We start from the raw sequence: 19,682 nt of genomic DNA, 5'->3' as shown, positions 1-19,682 counted from the left end.
ACTGCATGCATTTTTTCTTTTCCCCATTTATAAATATGCAAACTACTTTTTTTTTCTTTTTTATTTATTAAATAGTAATACAACTTCTTTTTTCGTGTGTGTGTGTGTGTATTATTGTTGTTGTTATTAAGTGGTGGTGGTGATGGTGGTTTGGGGGATAGGTATGAATGATACATTTTACAAGTATAATAAGGAAGGGTTCTTTACAGTGAATTTAAGATAGGCATTTAATCCGACGGCAAACAGGAGCGAGAAGCAAATGACGGTAGGGCCAACTAATTCATCATAGGGACCTGCAGCACGGTTATGGATCAATTCACGACGACGGTAATAAAGACCCATACCATATAACAATGTGGAAACGGACACAAGCGAGTAGACAATACCACTTAATTTGCCAACCGAATCACCAGCGTTGAATAAAGCCAAAGAAAAGGTCGAGATCAGTGTACCGAATGACATCCAAGCAAAATAGGTACGTTCGTTGGCGAAGAAAACTTTGGGTTCAACACGAAGCGGTGTAATGATCTTTTTGGGAATCTTGACACCGGGTGGTAAAATGACTGGTACATCATTTCCTCGAGACTTGGTAGTGGCCATAGCAGGCTTGCCCATAAAGTTGTCGAAAATGGAACTGATGCTGTTGATCATCTTGGAAGGTGTACTCTCCTCTTCTTCCAGCTGGGTATCGTCTTCTTTGACAGTGGCTAATGGACGACTGCCATAGGATTGAGAACCACTGCCGAGCAAAGAAGAACGTTCATTGGCTGAAGCTAATGCGCGTTGACGGCTGCTACTAGTGTCGGAGTGAGCATGCTGGACTTCACTGGCAGCTTTACTCTTAAAGTTCTTTTGGCTGACAGAAGGAGCAGTGGAAGGTAAGATGGGTAATTGTTGGATATCATTGTCCATTTGGGCCAACCAATAAGGTAAGAGAGGTACACGTGTGTCAAAGATGACGGCGATACCATGTACGAATTTGGAGAAATCAAAGGCCTCTTCCAGAATACCGCTTTCTTCCAAATCCACAATCCATTCGGGTTCTCTTTCATTGGGGGCTAATTCGAGTTTGATTTCAAAGGTGGCAAAAGGATATCTGTTGATATCTGTTTCGTTCTTGAGGTTGTCAAAGGGGAAATCCGAGTCAGCATCGGGTCTACGCCAAGTGTCTGTAGGACGACGGATGGTTTGATCATCCGAGAAAAGTTGTGAATCTTCACGGATAAAGCACAAGTCTGTATCAAGTGCCATTCTTACACTTTGATCACCCGGAATTTGGAAAGCCGTTCTACGATAATAGGTACGTAACACTAATAAAGGGTTTTGTTAGACACACACACACAAAGATATTATTTCTCTCAGTAAGCCCTCTTTTTTTTTTTTTTTTACCTGGCTGCATGTTTTTCTCGACAATGGTCTTTTGAACCTGTTTAATCAGATTCTCATACTTATCCACCTCTTGTTCGGATCGACCACTGTTTCTCATCTTTCTGACGGACTTTTCAACAAAGGTTTGATCCCCCTTGAGGAAACCTGCGACATATTTGTCCTTGATTGTGAAACGGTCCTTTAACTCACCACGGTTTTCTTCAGCCAATGTTCTACGTTCAAAGCCAATGGTGCTGTTTCCCTTAGCACTGCCGTACCAACGCAAACGGATCAGTTGAGCACCCTCAGCACCTTCGACGCGAGAATTGTAGGATTCCAACTCAGCATCGTCCAAATAGACGGATGAGATGGGAGGATCGATGTTGTCTTGTTTCTTGGAGTTGTCGCGGTAAACGAGTACAGGAAGATGACGTAGCACATATGTTTTTAATTCGAGTACATTTTCGGTTTGAACAAAGAATCGCTTGACAACGAGGCGACGTGCATCTTTGTTTTGTTGTAAGTCCATGTTATCGTCATTCAAGAAAGGTTGAGAGGCTGGTTTGAAAGACATGGTCATGCCACCGTCTCTTACTTTAGAAAAGAGTTGGGATAGTTTGATCAAGAGGGTATCATTGTCTTCATTCCAAAAGGGACATTGGTTCAATCGAACCATAAACATGGGTCGAAGGACATACTCGGTATGACGATCATGCTTCTTTACGATTTTCAGAAAGCCGGTATAATTAATACGGGAATAAAGAGCGAGACGTATGATGTCGTCCGCAATCCAATTAATATTTTCTTGGATGGATGCCATTTCCGCTGCACTGTCTTGACCAGGAATCTGACTCTTGATCATCTCATCATATTCATCGATCTTCTTTTTGATTTCATCCATTTTCTCTTGGTGGAAAGCAAATACCTTTTTGTGTGTGTCTTAGCACACGCTTTCCTTTTTTTTTCCTTTCGGTTTTTGTTTTGTTTATACATACCTTTTCAAGATTGTTATCCAGTAACTCGACAAACTCTGTTTCATCTTTTTCAGTAAACGGTCTTTCCTTTTCGGCCTTTCTTAATCTCTTTTTTAATCCATCATAGTCAATGTAAAATGGTGTCCATTCAGGATAAATAGCGTCTTTTAACTGTGAGCCAAACTTCATATTTTATGTCTATAAAAAAAAAAATGAAAAAGAAAGAAAAAAGGTTTTTCTTACATCTTTTTTTTTTCTTTTTGGGTGGAAAAAGATGCGCTGAATTTTAAAAGCGTGGCGGAGACTCATTTTCCGAAAATAGGACCAAAAAAAAAAAAAATCATCGTCCTTGATGCTTTTTGTCCAGTGATTTCGTACTAGTCGCTAATAACAGAAAAAAGAAGAAAAACATAACACTTCATCTGGAAGAGACACCGGCAGTGTCAATAAACAAAAAAAGTGTCCCTGTCTTTTCTTTTTTTTTTGTCAGTCAGAGTGTAACATAACACGGAAGGCACGTTGTTGGATCGACTTACTTGATTCGACGCGGCATAATCAATATATTTTATCTCTCTTTTGGGCAAGATCTTTTTGTACCTCTTCCAAAAACCTGATAAAATACAACCCAATGCTTTATTTCGCACAATTCTCTTTTTCTTTCTTTGGCTCTCGGGAGAAAGGTTGTAGTTTAAGTGTATCAAATTGTCAAATAAATTTCCAGCCAATAGCATCCTTCTACTTTTCTTGGTCGATATTTTCATGTTCGATATGAACTATCTAAGTGATGAGGCATGAAACGATGTAGGAATTATAGAGATGTTCTTGCTATACAATTGAAAAGTATTCTTCCAAAAGGCTCGTGAATATGGTGACAATGTTATATCACCCAGCGGGCAACATGTTCGTGTCTAATAGAATCATGTTGGTCATTGAGATACCTGATACCACTGCTAATATGTGTAGGCCAGGTAAGAAAATTTATAGTTGAATTCCTAGTCAATATTTATGAAAGTGAATATTTGAAAATAAGTTATAAAAGAGTCCTTGAAACAAGTATTTGTCTCATTCCTACATAGTGATAAAATCACAGTACCTGCTTCAAAATGGTTATTATCAGACATCTAGTGAAAGCTTTGCAGTAACAACGAGGAAATTAAAGCCCTTTTACAAGATTAAAGGTTTGTACTCAAGATGAAGATATGGTTCTATGAAGTAGACAAGGCATAATAAATTAATTAAGTGGTTTACTTCTTCAGATAAAAACGTCTTGTAATTTTTTGATCTCTGACAGTAATAATGATTCAATCAAATTGTTGTTTCACAAGTACTTCTTTTGAGCCCTTCAGAAGATTACAAGATGCACCCTCATCCGAAGGAAAAAAGACAAATTGAAATATCATTCATGTACTATAGAGTACCATGGATATCTCTAATTACAATTACCATGTTGTATGTTCTAGAGAATTAGATTCCAATGTGTCTATAGTCAGTTGAAACCCAAATATATGGAAGGATGCAGAAGGTGTACACGTTTCCTCAAAAACATTCTTTAACAATTAAGTACTATAAAACCATGAAGTGATACACCAAAACCATCGTATTTTACGGCTTATGTAAATGTGTTAGAAAAGATAAAAGGTGGGTTACGTGTAGGAGGACGATTTACCATATGTTTTTTATTGTATCCACTAATGAAATGTGGATTGTTGTACCTGCCTCGTAATTGAAGTCTTGTATTTAAGACTTCAGACGCGACGTAGTTGAAGTAAGCTGTCGATCCATATAACGCGAAATAGAGCTGTTCCAGGGACTACATAAATTTTACTCTGTTATCGCAAAGAACATGGAAACAAGTCAAAAATATTGAAATATCAAATATGAGATAGTCCATTATTTACAATATAAATTAAATTGCTTTGGTATTTATTTGATTTGGTATCTTCAATTATTAAAATAATGAGTAAATAAATTTAATCAAACAGGTAGACGAAGCACCAAATGAATCATATAAACTGGCTTCAACAATGACCTCTGCACTGGCTTCCACACTGGCTTCAGCACTGGCTTCAGCACTGGCTTCCACACTGGCTTCCACACTGGCTGTCCGCTCGCTTCCACCCTCACTTACGGACTAAGCTTGCACTCACTTCAACACTCGTTTGGGCACTGGCTCTGCACTCACTTCAACACTCGTTTGGGCACTGGCGTTGCACTGGCTTACGCACTGGCGTTGCACTCGCTTAAACACTCGTTTTGGCACTGGCGTTGCACTCACCTCAACACTCGCTTGGGCACTGGCGTTGCACTCGCTTCAACACTCGTTGTACTGGCGTTGCACTCACTTCAGCACTCGCTAGGCACTGGCGTTGCACTCACTTCAACACTCGTTGTACTGGCGTTGCACTCACTTCAGCACTCGCTAGGCACTGGCGTTGCACTCACTTCAACACTCGTTTGGGCACTGGCGTTGCACAGGCTTTCGCACTGGCGTTGCACTCACTTCAACACTCGTTTGGGCACTGGCGGTGCACTCACCTTAACACTCGCTTGGGCACTGGCAATACACTCACTTCAACACTCGTTTGGGCACTGGCGGTGCACTCACCTCAACACTCGCTTGGGCACTGGCAATACACTCACTTCAACACTCGTTTGGGCACTGGCGGTGCACTCACTTCAACACTCGTTGGGCGCTGGCGTTGCACTCACCTCAACACTCGTTTGGGCACTGGCTTTGCACTCGCGTACGCACTGGCGTTGCACTTGCTTCAACACTCGTTTGGGCACTGGCTTTCGCACTCGCTCGGACACTTGCTTCTGCATTGCTTCAAGGATTAATTTCGCCGACTGACTTCACCGACTGAATTCACCAACGTAGACTTTATTGTTCATGGTGTGAGAATTGTGAGTTAACAAATTAATGGACATGTTTTTATACACATTGAGAGTTGCACTCTCAATAAATAATTTATATGTACCCTATTTCTGATTCTGAACATTTGCATAAAATATATACAACGCGCCCTTACTAGTTTTCATCACTTTGAAGCAAAAGAGATTGATGGAAAAAGTCTACGCGGTCCGTAGTAATTTTTTAAGAGCAAAACAAAAAAACTGACGTAGATACTTTTGATCCAATCAAATCTCTCTATTTCGAGTTAACGGAGTTGTATCGGGCGAATCAAATCTCTTGATTTGACTTAACTGTGACACCATTGAATGTATCGAGGAACCAGTATTCCCAAGTGGTCCCCAGCCATGGCTCTGACTGGTCTGGATATTGCTTAACTGAAACAAATCCCTTTTTTCTGAAATTAGAAAAAGATGTCCTAACAGAACTCTTAAAACAATATGTCACCTTCGTGTGTCATGGCCTTCCTTTAGCCATTTTATTCGAAAGGAGCGAAATTCGGTTGTATCTATCTCGGTGCACTTGGAGGCTGAATCAGCATTGACTTTACAAAGAAATTGAGTTGTAGCTTAAAACAACTGTATTCCAGAAGGCCAGGACAAAAACTACAGCAAATGTATCTTGTTTCGTTTTACTTTATAGTTTTTACTTAGTATCACGTAGACCTGCTACTGTGGACACCTCCTTTAAACGAATCATTGAAGAAGCTAAAGCAACGGTAAGCATGACTGCAATAATATTTTCTTTCTGTTAAGATCTATATGGATATTTTCATATAGATATATTATACAGAGGTGCCATGCATGAATTTAGAGTTTCCACCCTTTAAATATTCAAGACCGTGTTCTCTGCTTCCCAAGATGATGATGTTGACAAGGAAAAACTTCAGGAAGAAAGGGAAATGATGCAAAGATCAACTCAAGCGCTCCAAGATGAAAACTAGGAAAAAGGCCAGGAAGATAAGGATATGGAGCAAGAATCATTTGATAAATTGGAATATGATAAACTCGAAAATCTGGCTAAGTCAAAATGCATCAATTTATCAAATAAAACTTTTCGAAATCATGCTGAAAAATATTTATCAGAAGAACAGTTGAATGAAATAATAGTGTAATTTATAGTAGTTTACTAAATTTCTGTCGCCGTTCAGCATTAAAGTGGCACATTTGTCTCTGTATTAGTTTACGATGTGTGGAAAATTCAGCCACAATTTGATGAGCATTTAAGTTCTGGGACGTGCACCATGGTTGATAATTTATCTAATGATCTTAAGCGATTTCAGTTCGAGTATGTTTACCACTTAAAATTTAATAAAAATCATAAATTAACATGTATTTATGGCTCTCACACTGCCGGAATAACCACATACTTCGATAGTGAGAAAAGTATCATTTTGTAATTCCGCGATACATCACGGATGTACGATTAACATAACTAAAAGGACTCACTCGACATTCACATATTCAAAGTTAGTGATGTGTATATTGAATTTATTAGGAGCTTTTACTAAATGTGTTGATACAGTTTTGAACAAAAAAAAAATTCCATTTTTTTTATTTAATCAATAATCGATAGGGTATCCTTTACTCCTGATCACAACCTTTATCCGTTTAGGCATTGAATCGATTCACTTATTGATCTTTTTCGATACGCATTGAATTCCATTCAAATTCTATAAGAATCTTCAACGATTCGATGTTTCGAACAAACTCAAAACGTCTTTCTTTAGCCCGTTTCAGGAGCATCCAAAGATTCTCGATCGGATTCAAATCTGGTGATTGGGGTGGCCAATTCAATCGAACAATTTTGTGGCTGTCTTTCCATTCACGAGCAACTTTTGCAGTATGAATTGGAGCATTATCCTCCATCCATACTGGTGTGCTGCAGCTGCTGTAAAAATTCAACAACACAGGTTCATAAAACCTGGTTCATGAAGTTGTTGCTGGATCGCTGGCCTTTATTGAGAAAAACAAGTTGGATCGACGGTTATACGTGATTCCCCCCTCCCTCCCCAAATAGACAACGACGACCTTCTACTCTTGAAAGTTGGTGCTAAATAACTAAGAAGCAAACGTTCCTTTGGGCCATGTCGAATTCTGATAGGACAAGACAAACTGCAAGTTTGGAAGCTGCATTCATCTGTCCAGATAACTCGATGCCAGTCTTCCAATGTCCAACTAATGTGTTCCCTAGGAAACCGAAGACGCCTTTTCCTCTATCGCTCGTTCACAAAAGGTTTTTTTCTTCGCGATACAGCATCTCAAGTTGTGGCGGTGAAGCTCTTTTCTAAACGCGTTAACCGCCACATTAGCCATGATCTTGGCAAGAGTACTTCGTCTATATGTGATCACATAGTATTTTAAAGACTCGTCTGTCTCTGTCGGTAAAGATCGTACGTCTGCCAGTGCCTTTTTTTCTCTCGAATGAACCTTTTTTCATAATGTTCTATCGCACGCTTCATTGCAGCAAGGATAAAATTCAATTCGCGAGCAATTTTGGCAGTAGTTACGCCTCCATTCTTTTTCGCGATTTCATAATCTTTTTGAGTGGGATTTAATTGGGCATTGTAAAGATCTTTATTTTGAAAAATAAAAAATTTAACAAATTAAAGCGTTCTTGCTTCGGGAGGAGGAGGTCCTTTGAAGAAAACGACGCGGAGTTGCAAAATGATACGTTTATCTTGGAGGACACTGTATGTCTCCAAGCAACGTTGGAAAAAGAACCCGAACTGTATTTGGAATATGACAATGAACGAGATAGAAAATATGCATATATCATCCATTTGAATGTGTATCGTTCCAAAAATAAGTTTTTGTCGTTTCAAGTAACTCTGTCGAACTAGTTATTTCTTGTTGGAATGGGTTTCTAATTACCTATTGGCTGAATAAATCAAACTATTTGAACATCTTCTTTGACTGTGATCTACTCTCCAACTAACAAGGAAAAGTATGATCAAACGTATAAATTGGGGTGTAAAGAGGACTTACATGTTTTAAAAACCAGCCTTTTTTTTTTTCTTGCGCAAAAGGTTTATCTCTGTTCATTCCACTTTTGGAAAAACCACGCTTGCATGAAAATCATTTTTTTTTTTTTTTTTTTTTTTTTTTTTTTAGAATTGTGCAAAGTGAAATGTATCACCAAATACATTATTGTGATGACACATGAGCATAATAGACAAGTGCCTGTGATTATCCATTTATTGACAAATTAAAGTTGGATCGCTCACATAAACATGAATCACCTAAACCACCCTTTGTATGACGTGACAAAATAAAGGGGGTGGGTTTGATCATGATAGCATTCTTTTTTTTTTTTCTCTTTTACTAAACAACCCCTCATTTCTTTCTTTCTTTTCTCTTTCTTTCTTTTTCCATATTTAAAAATGACCGTGTCGCCACCTCGATCACCAAGTAATGTACGCTCACCGATTTCTCGTCCAAATAGTTCTATTGGTAAAATGAATGAAGGGAGGGAACATGGCATGCCATGAATGAGTTTTAACCTTTTCCATTAGGAGACAACATTTCAAAGAAACTAGAACAAAAACTAGACACTCGTTGTATTCATACCATTACACAGGAAGATAAGAATTCCGTGTTATCTTTGGCCACAAGCGAAAAATATGTATTTTCTGGCAGTCAAGGATCAAAGATTCATGTAAAATTATTTCAAAAAGAGACCTTCAAAAGCATAACAATTAACTTTTTTTGGGGGCGGACAAACTTCAGGTGTGGGATTTAGCTACATTTCAACTTGTCACTGTATTTGAAGGCCATTGTGGAAGCGTGTTGGGTCTGACATTATCGGACGATCAACAATGGTTATTTAGTTGTTCAGGTAAGCATGTCCCCTCCCCCCTTTTTTTTTCTTCTTTACCAAATGATGAATTAATCCATCTCTTTAGGTGATGGTACGGTACGAGTATGGGACATTGGTCGTCTCAAATGCTCACACATTATACGATCTTGCCACGACGTGGGAGACATTTTTTCGATCGTTTACACGGAAAAATCACACTTGTTGTTCTTTGGTTGTCAAAACACCAGTATTCAATGGTACGATTTTGACCATCAACAGCAGGACGGTCATTCCGTTGCTATCACGCAGGAATCAAGCCATACGCAAAAGACGCAATTCTTTAAACTGTTTCATGATTTAGGCTTGGACGCTAAACAGCATCATGACTACCTGTTTAAAGAGGAAGACGATTTGGTCCAATGTGTCATAAAGACAAACCAGGTCCGTTCAAACGCACATGACGGTTACGTCTATTGTATGGCCAGTTCGAATAATATACCCAATGTCGAAGGCGAGGTCCTAATCACTGGCTCGGGTGATGGCAATATAAAGGTAAAGGAAAAAAAGTCATTGAATAAATATAACAATCTAAAAAGCCCTTTTCAAAATCAATACTAGATTTGGACGATTCAAAACAAAACCGTAACACATTATCAAACACTGACAGGTGGTGACCCAGACAGAGGCATTTTAAGCCTAACCATTTCAGATGATGGTTATTTATTCTGTGGTGTACAAGGTGGACATGTTCAGGTATAAATAAAATAGACGATAGACTCATCTTTATTCTAACTGATGCAATACTTGCTTTTTTTCACAGATTTGGGACCTTGAAACGGTAATAAGAACAAATTTGTACCAAATAAATTTTAGACACTAATAAATACGGCTTCTCCTTTTATAGTATCAATTAATACGATCTGTGGTTGCCCACTCGGTAAATTTTTTTTTATATTTTTTTTTTTTCGTAAGGTAACATTGGCTAAATTAAACTCTTATAGGATGATGTGCTGTCAGTTATGGCTCATGATTCTGGATTTATCAGTGCATCCGCTGATGGGATCATCAAGGTAAAAAGTCTATTTCCTAATTTGACCAAAAATATGTACTTTTAACCACTCTTTTTCTTAGTTTTGGAACGACTGTTTTGACCTTACAGAATTAGTAGATGATCACAGCGGCATTATTCTATCGATGGCCAAGTCCAACGACTATCTTATCACTGGAAGCAGTGACCACTCTATCAAGGTAAACATACATAATTTGTGTGACCCATATTTATTTCTTGAGCTACCTTATTTAAAAAAAGAATTGAAAATGCTAGATCTGGGATGTACCGTCATCCAAAGTTGTTTCGAGTCCGGAACAGTTTCGAAGAAACAATAACGGGAAAGATGACTGCTCGTCGTGTGGTAGAGAGACAAAAAAAAAAAGGATGCATACGTCAAAATATAAACTGACATGCTTTTTCTTCAGATTTACTCTTGTATGTTTTGGAGAAATGGGTGGCGATACGTACTGTCAGTGGCAATCCACAGTATCTAGAAGAATGTCGAAGAGGTGCCCGGTTTTTCAAAAATATCTTGCAGCAATTAGGTGCCAAAAGCCAGTTGGTAATTATTTTTTTGATTTTTAAGGCGGTCTAATGTATTCTAATGTATTCATCATTTTTTTTTCTTTTTTGGCAGATTCCTGGTGCGACAGGAAGAAACCCATTGATTTATGCGAAATTCTCTGCCAATTCAACTCAATTTCGAAATAAATCAAAGGACCAACAAGTACCGACCGTTTTATTTTATGGCCATTATGATGTGATTGCCGCCGAAAATGAAAAGAATGAATGGCTTCAAGATCCATTCAAGTTATCGGGGTTGAATGGATACCTTTATGGCAGAGGCACCAGTGACAACAAAGTAAATATATATTTTGGTGCTTTATATAAATACTAAATAGTTTGGGTGACACGCAGGGTCCGATACTTGCTTCAGTGTTTGCCGTACATGAGCTGTTAAAAGAAGGCCTTTTAAATGTAAATGTTATTTTTCTTATCGAAGGCGAAGAAGAATCTGGAAGTCATGGGTTTCTGGAGGCACTCGCTAAACATCAGGTAAAAAAAAAAAGAAGATTTAAATAGAGACATATTAAAAAAAAAGTGTTTTGACACACAAATAGAACCTGTTTGAGAACATTGACTTGATTATACTAAGGTAACATGGATGTTATATTCACCCCCCCCACGCAAGCTTTTCCTAATACAGAAATTTCCTCTAAAGTAACTCGTATTGGCTCGGAGAAGATGTTCCTTGTATAACCTATGGACTACGGGGTGTTATACATGCTAGTGTCACGGTAACGTTTAATTACGCATGGCTTAAAATGATGTACACTCATCAAAATAGTTTACTGTTCTAGGTAACAAGCCCTTTAGCTGATTTACATTCAGGTGTAGAAGGAGGGGCTGTATCAGAGCCTTTGATTGATTTGATCCATGTTTTAGGAAAACTGGTGGATGATGATAAAAAAGTTTTAATTCCAGGTACACCCCCCAACACACACACATTACCCGTCATAAACATGATTCCTATTTATTCATCTTTCCTATGTATCATTCTCAGAGTTTTATGATGACGTGTTACCTGTATCTGAAGCAGAAGAAAAATTGTATGACCCCATCATATCATGGCTTAAATCGTAAGTACGACACACATGTACACACACGTATCTACATAGGTAAAAACTAACTTTTTTTTTCTTAACGCAGATCCAAATCTCAACCGATGTCCAAAAGTAGATCCCAACATTCGTGCATCACAACTCCGTCCATGTCGTCCGAAGCAAATTCAAGATACGAAGGCAGTAATAGTGGTGGCAGCGACGATGAGTCCGTCAGTAGTAGTGGCAATAATGATCAGACCTGCGAGCAGATTAAAAACCAATTGATGTCAAGATGGCGTTATCCTACGTTAACTGTGCACAAGATTGACGTGCCTATCATTAACCCTACCATCATATCGCATTATGCAACTTCTGCCGTGAGTATGCGTATTGTGCCAAACCAAGGTATTACCGAGATTTGTGATGCGTTCAAGATGTACGTGCGTAAGATATTCGAGCGATTGAAGTCCGACAACCGAATTTCTGTAAAGTATATATATGACAAAGTGTTTGTGTGTGTGTGTCTAAATTCACTAATGCATGCAATTTAAATAAGATTAAAATCCAGAGCTCAGCAGATTATTGGTTAGGTAATCCCGATAGTAAATACTTCAAAGCGGCTGAATTAGCGATTGAAGAGGAATGGAAGGTAAAGCCATTGTATATAAGAGAAGGAGGATCTATTCCAGCCGTTCGATGGTTAGAGAAATTCTGTGAGGCACCTGCCATTCATATACCGTTTGGACAATCCTCTGACCAAGCGCATTTGCCCAATGAGCGTATTCGGTTACGAAATCTACACGCTGGAAGAAGAATCATTAAAACCTTGCTCAAAAATATACAATAAAAAAAAACAATTAAATCTTTTTGTTTATTAATTTAATTAAAACTTGAGCAATTTATAGCATTCTGGATAGATATCTTCTATGAATTCCAAAAGTTCACTAAATTGTGTAATCTCACCATGGATGCGATCCGCTGGATCAATGCCTGTATCTAATTGCAAATGGTCCAGTTGATAAAGTCGGTGGATGAAAGCCACGATGAGTTGGGTATCACATTCATCTAAAAATTCCACAAAGTGAACTTTGAATAGACTGATGGTTAATGATGTCAGGTTGGGTAATTCGTAGGTGATGTAACGCACATAGGCTGGCACAAGGATGGGTATCACTAAACCCAACTTTTTCAGTCGTAACAACGGATCTGTTTCCTGCGAAAAAGATGTTTCTGTCCTTTTGTTTAATCCGGACCTATTGCTTTCAAACTCCAGTGAAACGAGGTGAGGGCATAGCTGCATGATATCAAAAATCGATAATTCTTGATCTGTTTCGAAATTAAGCACTTTGAGACTGGTTAATGAGGTAAATTGCGGCAGAATGTCTGCCGGTGGTAATAACAAGTCGCCAATATGGTAACTTTTATAAAAGAAATCGAGATGGGTAATGGATTGTCGATATTCGTAACATGCTGCTAAATGTGTTTGTGTAAATGGGAAATGGCTCTTGATTTCATGTAATCTGCGCAAATTATCTTTGCCATAATTGGCCAATATAGTAATATAAAATTCGTAGTAAGCGTTGCTAAAAAGATCAATTGTTTTTAGATTGGGTAGATACGATAATAGCTTGGTAAACGCTACCGAACTGAATTTAGGGATGGATAAAAATGAGTCTGCCTCTTCCTCTTCCTCTACCTCTGCCTCTTCCTCTTCCTCTTCTTCCTCTTCATCCTCTTCCTCTTCCTCTTCTTCCTCTTCATCCTCTTCCTCTTCTTCCTCTTCTTCATCCTCCTCCTCGTCTAAGAAGCCTTCATTCTCCTCTTCCTCCTCCTCTTCTTCGCCGCTTACCCGTAATTCAGCTAGATACATTTGGAGAAAATGTTTGTAGGCAAATCCAAACATGAAGCCTATCGGTGGAGCGACCAAGACTTGAACGAATTTGCCATGCGCGAATTGTTGATCTTGCTCAGACAGGAGTAATTTTGAGTTCCAAAAATCAATTTGTTTCCCGGTCAATGTGAGAGTCGAATAAAAGATGGGTATGGCGAATGAAGAGAGCTGGTGGCAAACAAACATACATTGATAGACTGTCTCTCTTGGAAGCAATTCCAATATACAGCGGTGAATTTCAATGGGAAATTTACGGAGGATTGACATTTCTTTGTGTTTGTGTGTGTGCGGGTAAAAAGAAGAATGAACAAGAGCAAAAAAAGATAAAGAAAAAATTCGATGAGGGAATGGTTATTTATATGTTCCCATTAAACAACAAAAAACAAAAAAAGCCACAATTATAGTTTTACGTCGTTTTTTTTGCATTAATTCACTCACGACCTCCCTGTTTTCTTTTTTCTTACTTTGATTGTTCACATTAATAATAGGATCAGCACTGTAACATAAAGTGCTATTTATGGAAACCCTAGATACATTGCTTTATTTTTCATTGATTGTCTTCTTAGTTACCACCCAATGATGGTACTCTTTCCATCCATCCACACACACACACACACACACACACACATCAATGCCCGAGAGAGAGAGAGAATATTTTGTTTGTGCTACATGAAAACACAAGTAATAATTGCTTTTTCAGTCCATTCTTGTTTACATTGGAGGTGCATTAAATGGGGTTTTATTTTATTCAAGGTAAAATAAACTGTTTCAGCACATGTTGAGGAGGCCATTCATCTTTTTCTCGCAAGGATTCTTCCAGATGCAACACCTGTTCGTAAATCACAAACATGATTGCACTCTGAAGACTTGTCCAAAACACACGAGGTCCTATACCTCTAAACAGACCCGCTAACCCTTGATTTTTATAATTCCAAATTAAACCTTCTATAATCCCGCTATAATGTTTTGTTGGCACGTCTTTTAATTTTTTTGTGTCGGTTGGTTGTGTTTGCAACAAGGTCTTTACGACGTCTAATGGAGTTGTGACAGCGCCTGCGATGCCACCCGCAAAGGATCCTGTTAATAAATCGATACCCAGCGGGAGCTTTTCTCCCGGACTCACCAAATTGTTCTTTGCAAACTTTTTGAATTGTTCGTAAAACGCAAATTGTAAGGCAGAATAAGGTACATCACGTAAAATAGTGGCTCTGAATCCATGAAAAAGTGCACCGAATCCATCGTATCTCACAATCTGTTATATCTGATCAGTATGCTTTTCTCTCTCTTATTTTTCTCTTATATGAATCCCATCTTACAGTCTTTGCGGCATGCCAAGTGCCCTTATAATTATATCCACTCACAAAGTGTGGATTGTTGTATCGACCCTGTAGTTGCATGCGTGTCTTTAATACTTCGGATGGTACATACACGACGGATGCTGCCAAGTCACCCAATGATCCAGCGGCTAAATGTGCAACCACATCGGGTATACTATTGGCAGTCAAATTTCGTTTTGTGAATTCGTAGATGCCAAAATAAAGAGCAGTACCGGGAACTATATAATTTTTTTAATGTGTATCAGCTTAAAAAAAGAGAGAATAATGAGAAGGGGGCCACAACTTACTTGATCCAAGCATCGCTGGTGTAATACCAGAATATAAACCCCTCAACACGCCCTCTTCCTTGAATATTAATTTGTACGATTGAACCATATTGTGATATTTAATTGTTGTTCTATTCAGAGGTTGACCTTGTAAACGAGTTTTCACTGTGTCCACACTATACTTTGACCATAAGTTTCTCTTTTTGATACATGTCGTCCATTCCTTTTACTCTCTCCTACCTGTGCATTAAACAATCCGCTAAGGAACCACCGATACCACCAGCGACAACGGCCTATAAGAAATACCCACATAATAATAAATTAGCTGTCATTTATACAATTAAACTACGCAACCCCACTTACATCGAAATAAGGAGGGTCAATCCCATTATTGTCTGAATGAGATGAAGGTATGATAAAGTGTTTCTTTGTTTCCGCAGCAGTGGGAAAGACAGGGTGATTCATGGTAAAATGGTTTGTTATATATATATATTTGTGAGGGGGTGGGCCAAGGTCTTTTTTTGAGAAAAAAAAATGGAAGGGGGGATAAAGGGGGACGCGATATAAACATTTAAAAGGAAATTATGTCTGGACATCAACCGGAGTTTAACTTGTTGGATAGACCATTCAGACATGATGTCAATGAAATTAAAACTAAGGTACACATGTCATTTTCTTGGAGTAGGTAAATAGCATACAAGAATCAAACTGTATGCAGTACTTCCCCACTGTCAACTTTTATGAAAACGTTGGTCTCTTTTTGAGCATTTATAAATGAATAACTTGATTAAAATTGCTCGATTTGTTTAGTCGCGGCTTCTTTCCATTCTATCAATTTGGGTATTTCTGAAGTGACAAGTGGTCGAATGTTTCTGAGAACAATGATGGCTGCATGTTGGATCTTGAACTTAACTTCTTCATGTACCACGAGCTCCTCATAAAAACTTGGTATGTTCTATTTAAGAACTATTAGTATATGAATACTGAATTGAGGGAGAAGGGGATTATCATAAAACCTTATTCAATTTTTTTTAACATAAGCAAGATATGCGTTTATTACACCAATCTTCATGCTGTAGAGCTTCTTCACGTCGCGTCGTTCTTTTTCTGGAGTAGTAGCATCATTTACTTCGCCAGAGAACTTGACAACGCCAGGGGTTACTTTGTGATCACCTGTGGTGATCCACCTACTATTGTAATCAATCACACCATAAAAAAAAATTAAATCTCATTTCCATCCTCCCATACATTATTACATCACAACACGAACTAAAATTCTTATATCCAACTACAAGCATTTTTTTAGTACTGTGTAACGGATCTATCAAACTGAATTTATTATCCGACTTCTCTTAACATATATAAATATGCAAACTGATAGTTAGAATAGAAACCCTCTCAATCTTTCAATCTACTTTAACACTTAATAAACTCTATAATCAGCCTCAAAGTATTTTATTGTTAATACGGGCATATGTTATCATATCCTACTACATGGTTGGCTCTTTCAATAAGATTTTAATGCACTAGTCGCTAAATAGAAGACATAGCAGAACGAGATTCATAATTAATATCTTCCCTTCAAGGTACTGTCTTTTTGACTGTCTCAGTATTCACGATATTTCTTTCCAAACGCTGTTGAAAACGACTAGTCAATGATTAAAATAAAAGCTTATATCTGTCAGAAAGTTTGAAATTAGTACAGCATACATCAAAAGTAGTTTCAGCAGCATGAACAACATTGGTAACCTTACTACTTGGCTTTGATGGCAGTGCAAGAAGTATGTTAAAGGAAAAGCAAAAAGGGGAAATCGAGTGTGTAAACGAGTCCTATAAAATTATTTAATCATAAAAGTGTGTCAACGAGATTTATTTGTAGGCTGATAAATAAGTGAGCTTATGTCAGAATGATTTATTTAATCAGCCATAATGTTTGGGCTCAAAAAAGAGACCGAATTTTCTCAAAAATATGATCGACGTTTTCAAGACAATGTTCAACTGATAGAACAATGTACATAGACAAGTAGCATTTACTTTTTTTTTCTTTAATAAAAAGTGTTCTGTAGAAAGTTTAACCCATATCAGCAAATAACGCTAAATTAGGCGTTCTGAGGGACGAAGTGCTTCACCATTCATGTTTAGCCTTCTCATTGTTAAAGAGGATAAAAAAAGATCCTTTATACATAAGATACTCAAGCAGTAAAGTTATAAATCGAACAACCGGTATATGACTCATAAAGCGTGAAATTGTGCAGTTGGGTTTGAGAATTGGGGTTTCAGTTTTTTTCACTCACCCTGCCATAAGAAACATATCCTCGTGTTACGTGATAGTCTGTTAAAATAGTTTTGAGTCATCAACGTTTTTCACAAGAATGGTTTTGAGTCATATCTTCACGAGTTGGATACGGATCGCCTTTTTAATCACAGTGTCACAAACATGCAATTTTGAAAGCATACGGCTCGTTTATATTTAGCGGATACACATGATTTTTGATTTAGTTATCAACAAATCTTGTTTTATTTAGCTAATAGTTGAAGAAATAGGTAATATAAGCTAACCCCTCGAGATGGGTTTTTGATAGTTTTGAAAAGACATAGTGAATCAAGTTCCGCATCACATATATGTAAGCCTGGGGAAATGTAGTATGTTTTGGTTACAGGTATTTAACAAAAACCACAGCCTGAACACGATACTAAGCGATGTTCCCAGAGAGTGCCGCCACACGCAGTACACTCATCTCAACAATCATTGTTTTTAAAAATGAATTTGCGTCAACTTTAATTCAATGGTGAAAGTAGTAACAAGATTTTTTAAATGATATATTGACACTTATCCATGTTTACTAGCCACTTTATTAAAAGGGTTGTAAGAGAACCCATAAAGTAACACAGGGACTTTGAGATGATTCAGTTGAATCAGTTAAAGGGGAAGCTAACATCAGAGGGCATGTAATTTGGTTGGATAAAAAAACTAGGAGTCTTTTTTATTAAATTTTCAGCAGTTAGGTGTGCTAGTTCAATGGCTAAACTTCATCAAATAATACTACAGTGCATCTCATTCCTATAAGTAATGAGATTTTAAGTGGCTGGAATTGGACTGTACATAGGTCTGATCAGATCGTAAGTTTTATACCACTGCGTAAATACATGTAAATGCTTTCTCTCATATAAGGCCCCAAGGCAAACTATGCAATTCGATCCATCAAGGGAATTTCTCCCAGACCTTACCTGAATCGAAAATTATACAACTTTTTCTCATTTGTCAAGTAAATGGTTGTGAACCATAGCCTTGAGCACTCAGTCTATATAATAATTTTGTGAAAAACGCTCTAAAAGTAGATTTGGTTGTTTAAAAGAAGATCATTAGTTACACAACATAAAAGTGAATCCTTTGTATCTCAAATTATAACGCAAAGCATAGAGAATGCCATGATATGCACATGAATCTATCGAGAATAGAACGAATAATTCAATGGGGGTAGCATCAGTGGGTAAAAAAAAAGCCTTACAAAAAAAGAAAGAAAGATAATAAGCCATCACAAAATAAATGAAATGATTTTTGCATGAATAAGATTTTTTTCATTTTCATTAATATTAAAAAACCCGGTTCTTCGTGCGCAAGTACCTTGATTCCCCAGTTTTCTGAATGGACACAATAAAAAAGGGTGTGTCTGTACGCTAAAAGTGAAATTGGTAAGCTCTATTTTAACACAGGGTGAAAGGGAATGGAGTATTTACCTTGAATAACTTGATCACGTCGGACCACAAACCAGACATAATCATCACATTGTAACTCTGATACGGTTCTCTTTGCTTTCTGAGAAGGTGTAACAACCCGTCGAAATCTTCTGTTCATTGGACGCATTCTTTTGCATAATGAGACGCATGTCCTTTTGGCTGTTGTGTAAGAGTTGTTTCTGGAGGAGTAATGTAGTGTTCGAGACCAGGTTTTTTTTTTACCTGACACCGCACTCTTGTTGTTGTTACGTGAGTGTGTTGTTTAATTGACGGAGCTCTTTCTAAAAGTAGGTCGACAGTTTGAAATGGGTTTATTAAATACTTTGGAGGTTTGAACTGGGTAGTCAATTAGATTGTTTTGTCTTCCTAGGATTCTTTCAAGTAAAAGGAATGAATGTCACTTTGTCGACATTATTATAGACGTTAGACGTTACGACGTTTTATACCAGTCATAATGCTTGAAAATCCCGCATACAAAAAAAAATCCCCAAAAAAAAATATTTAATTTTTTAAATTCAGTTTTATTTATGCAAAAAAAAAAAAAAAAAAAAAAGAAAAAAAAAGTTTAAAATATAAAATTAAAGGGGGCATTGGTCTAATGAGTCTACCCTTCCAGTGCTAAAACTCTGGAGAGAATCCGCCACTAATTGATCATTGGTAATCTACTCGTCTCGTGCGTATCGTCTCGTGCGTACCTGTTGCTGATCGTATCTGTTGCTGGCCAATGATCAACCAATGAAAAAC

General features: G+C 37.7%; 5 protein-coding genes across 5 annotated transcripts; 1 reads left to right on the top strand and 4 right to left on the bottom strand.

The window, feature by feature from the left end:
• Window positions 1-78: 78 nt before the first annotated feature.
• EV154DRAFT_525305 (VTC domain-containing protein) lies at window positions 79-2,584 on the bottom strand. The gene is made up of 3 exons (XM_051603270.1): window positions 2,364-2,584; window positions 1,390-2,293; window positions 79-1,310 (listed from the first exon to the last, which is right to left on the bottom strand). The coding sequence occupies exons 1-3, from the start codon at window positions 2,529-2,531 to the stop codon at window positions 178-180; spliced, it is 2,205 nt and encodes a 734-aa protein (XP_051452658.1). The 5' UTR covers window positions 2,532-2,584; the 3' UTR covers window positions 79-177.
• A 5,991-nt stretch (window positions 2,585-8,575) lies between these two features.
• Window positions 8,576-12,553, top strand: EV154DRAFT_545778 (uncharacterized protein; the record flags this gene model as incomplete). Its single annotated transcript, XM_051604672.1, has 19 exons — window positions 8,576-8,705; window positions 8,768-8,910; window positions 8,982-9,090; window positions 9,158-9,603; window positions 9,670-9,804; window positions 9,872-9,889; window positions 9,956-9,988; window positions 10,053-10,121; window positions 10,183-10,299; window positions 10,376-10,463; window positions 10,528-10,664; window positions 10,740-10,964; window positions 11,021-11,158; window positions 11,224-11,258; window positions 11,325-11,400; window positions 11,464-11,587; window positions 11,667-11,742; window positions 11,813-12,191; window positions 12,263-12,553. Exons 1-19 carry the CDS (start codon window positions 8,636-8,638, stop codon window positions 12,551-12,553), a joined length of 2,709 nt encoding a protein of 902 aa, XP_051452657.1. The 5' UTR covers window positions 8,576-8,635.
• A 36-nt stretch (window positions 12,554-12,589) lies between these two features.
• EV154DRAFT_576542 (uncharacterized protein) lies at window positions 12,590-13,909 on the bottom strand (the record flags this gene model as incomplete). Its single annotated transcript, XM_051606495.1, has 1 exon — window positions 12,590-13,909. Exon 1 carries the CDS (start codon window positions 13,862-13,864, stop codon window positions 12,590-12,592), a length of 1,275 nt encoding a protein of 424 aa, XP_051452656.1. The 5' UTR covers window positions 13,865-13,909.
• A 281-nt stretch (window positions 13,910-14,190) lies between these two features.
• EV154DRAFT_525294 (mitochondrial carrier domain-containing protein) lies at window positions 14,191-15,744 on the bottom strand. The gene is made up of 5 exons (XM_051603269.1): window positions 15,564-15,744; window positions 15,441-15,493; window positions 15,222-15,376; window positions 14,914-15,152; window positions 14,191-14,849 (listed from the first exon to the last, which is right to left on the bottom strand). The coding sequence occupies exons 1-5, from the start codon at window positions 15,663-15,665 to the stop codon at window positions 14,346-14,348; spliced, it is 1,053 nt and encodes a 350-aa protein (XP_051452655.1). The 5' UTR covers window positions 15,666-15,744; the 3' UTR covers window positions 14,191-14,345.
• Window positions 15,745-17,893: 2,149 nt separating this feature from the next.
• EV154DRAFT_486279 (uncharacterized protein) lies at window positions 17,894-19,065 on the bottom strand (the record flags this gene model as incomplete). The annotated part of the gene is made up of 5 exons (XM_051598835.1): window positions 17,894-17,976; window positions 18,334-18,335; window positions 18,429-18,502; window positions 18,826-18,878; window positions 18,939-19,065. The coding sequence occupies 5 exons, from the start codon at window positions 19,063-19,065 to the stop codon at window positions 17,894-17,896; spliced, it is 339 nt and encodes a 112-aa protein (XP_051452654.1).
• Window positions 19,066-19,682: the final 617 nt, after the last annotated feature.

The sequence above is a fragment of the Mucor mucedo genome, assembly GCF_025094135.1.
Source record: "Mucor mucedo strain NRRL 3635 chromosome Unknown EV154scaffold_139, whole genome shotgun sequence".
Lineage (NCBI taxonomy): Eukaryota > Fungi > Mucoromycota > Mucoromycetes > Mucorales > Mucoraceae > Mucor > Mucor mucedo.
This window is presented reverse-complemented; position numbering and strand designations above follow the sequence as displayed.

Bases quoted from the DNA above. Each gene is read 5' to 3' on its own strand.
- EV154DRAFT_525294 (XM_051603269.1), bottom strand. From the start codon at position 15,665: ATGAATCACCCTGTCTTTCCCACTGCTGCGGAAACAAAGAAACACTTT. The intron at 15,494-15,563 runs GTAAGTGGGGTT...TATTTCTTATAG, and splicing joins TTGACCCTCCTTATTTCGAT to GCCGTTGTCGCTGGTGGTAT. The intron at 15,377-15,440 runs GTAGGAGAGAGT...GTCAAAGTATAG, and splicing joins GCGGATTGTTTAATGCACAG to TGTGGACACAGTGAAAACTC.
- EV154DRAFT_525305 (XM_051603270.1), bottom strand. From the start codon at position 2,531: ATGAAGTTTGGCTCACAGTTAAAAGACGCTATTTATCCTGAATGGACA. The intron at 2,294-2,363 runs GTATGTATAAAC...ACACACAAAAAG, and splicing joins TGGATAACAATCTTGAAAAG to GTATTTGCTTTCCACCAAGA. The intron at 1,311-1,389 runs GTAAAAAAAAAA...ACCCTTTATTAG, and splicing joins CGAGAAAAACATGCAGCCAG to TGTTACGTACCTATTATCGT.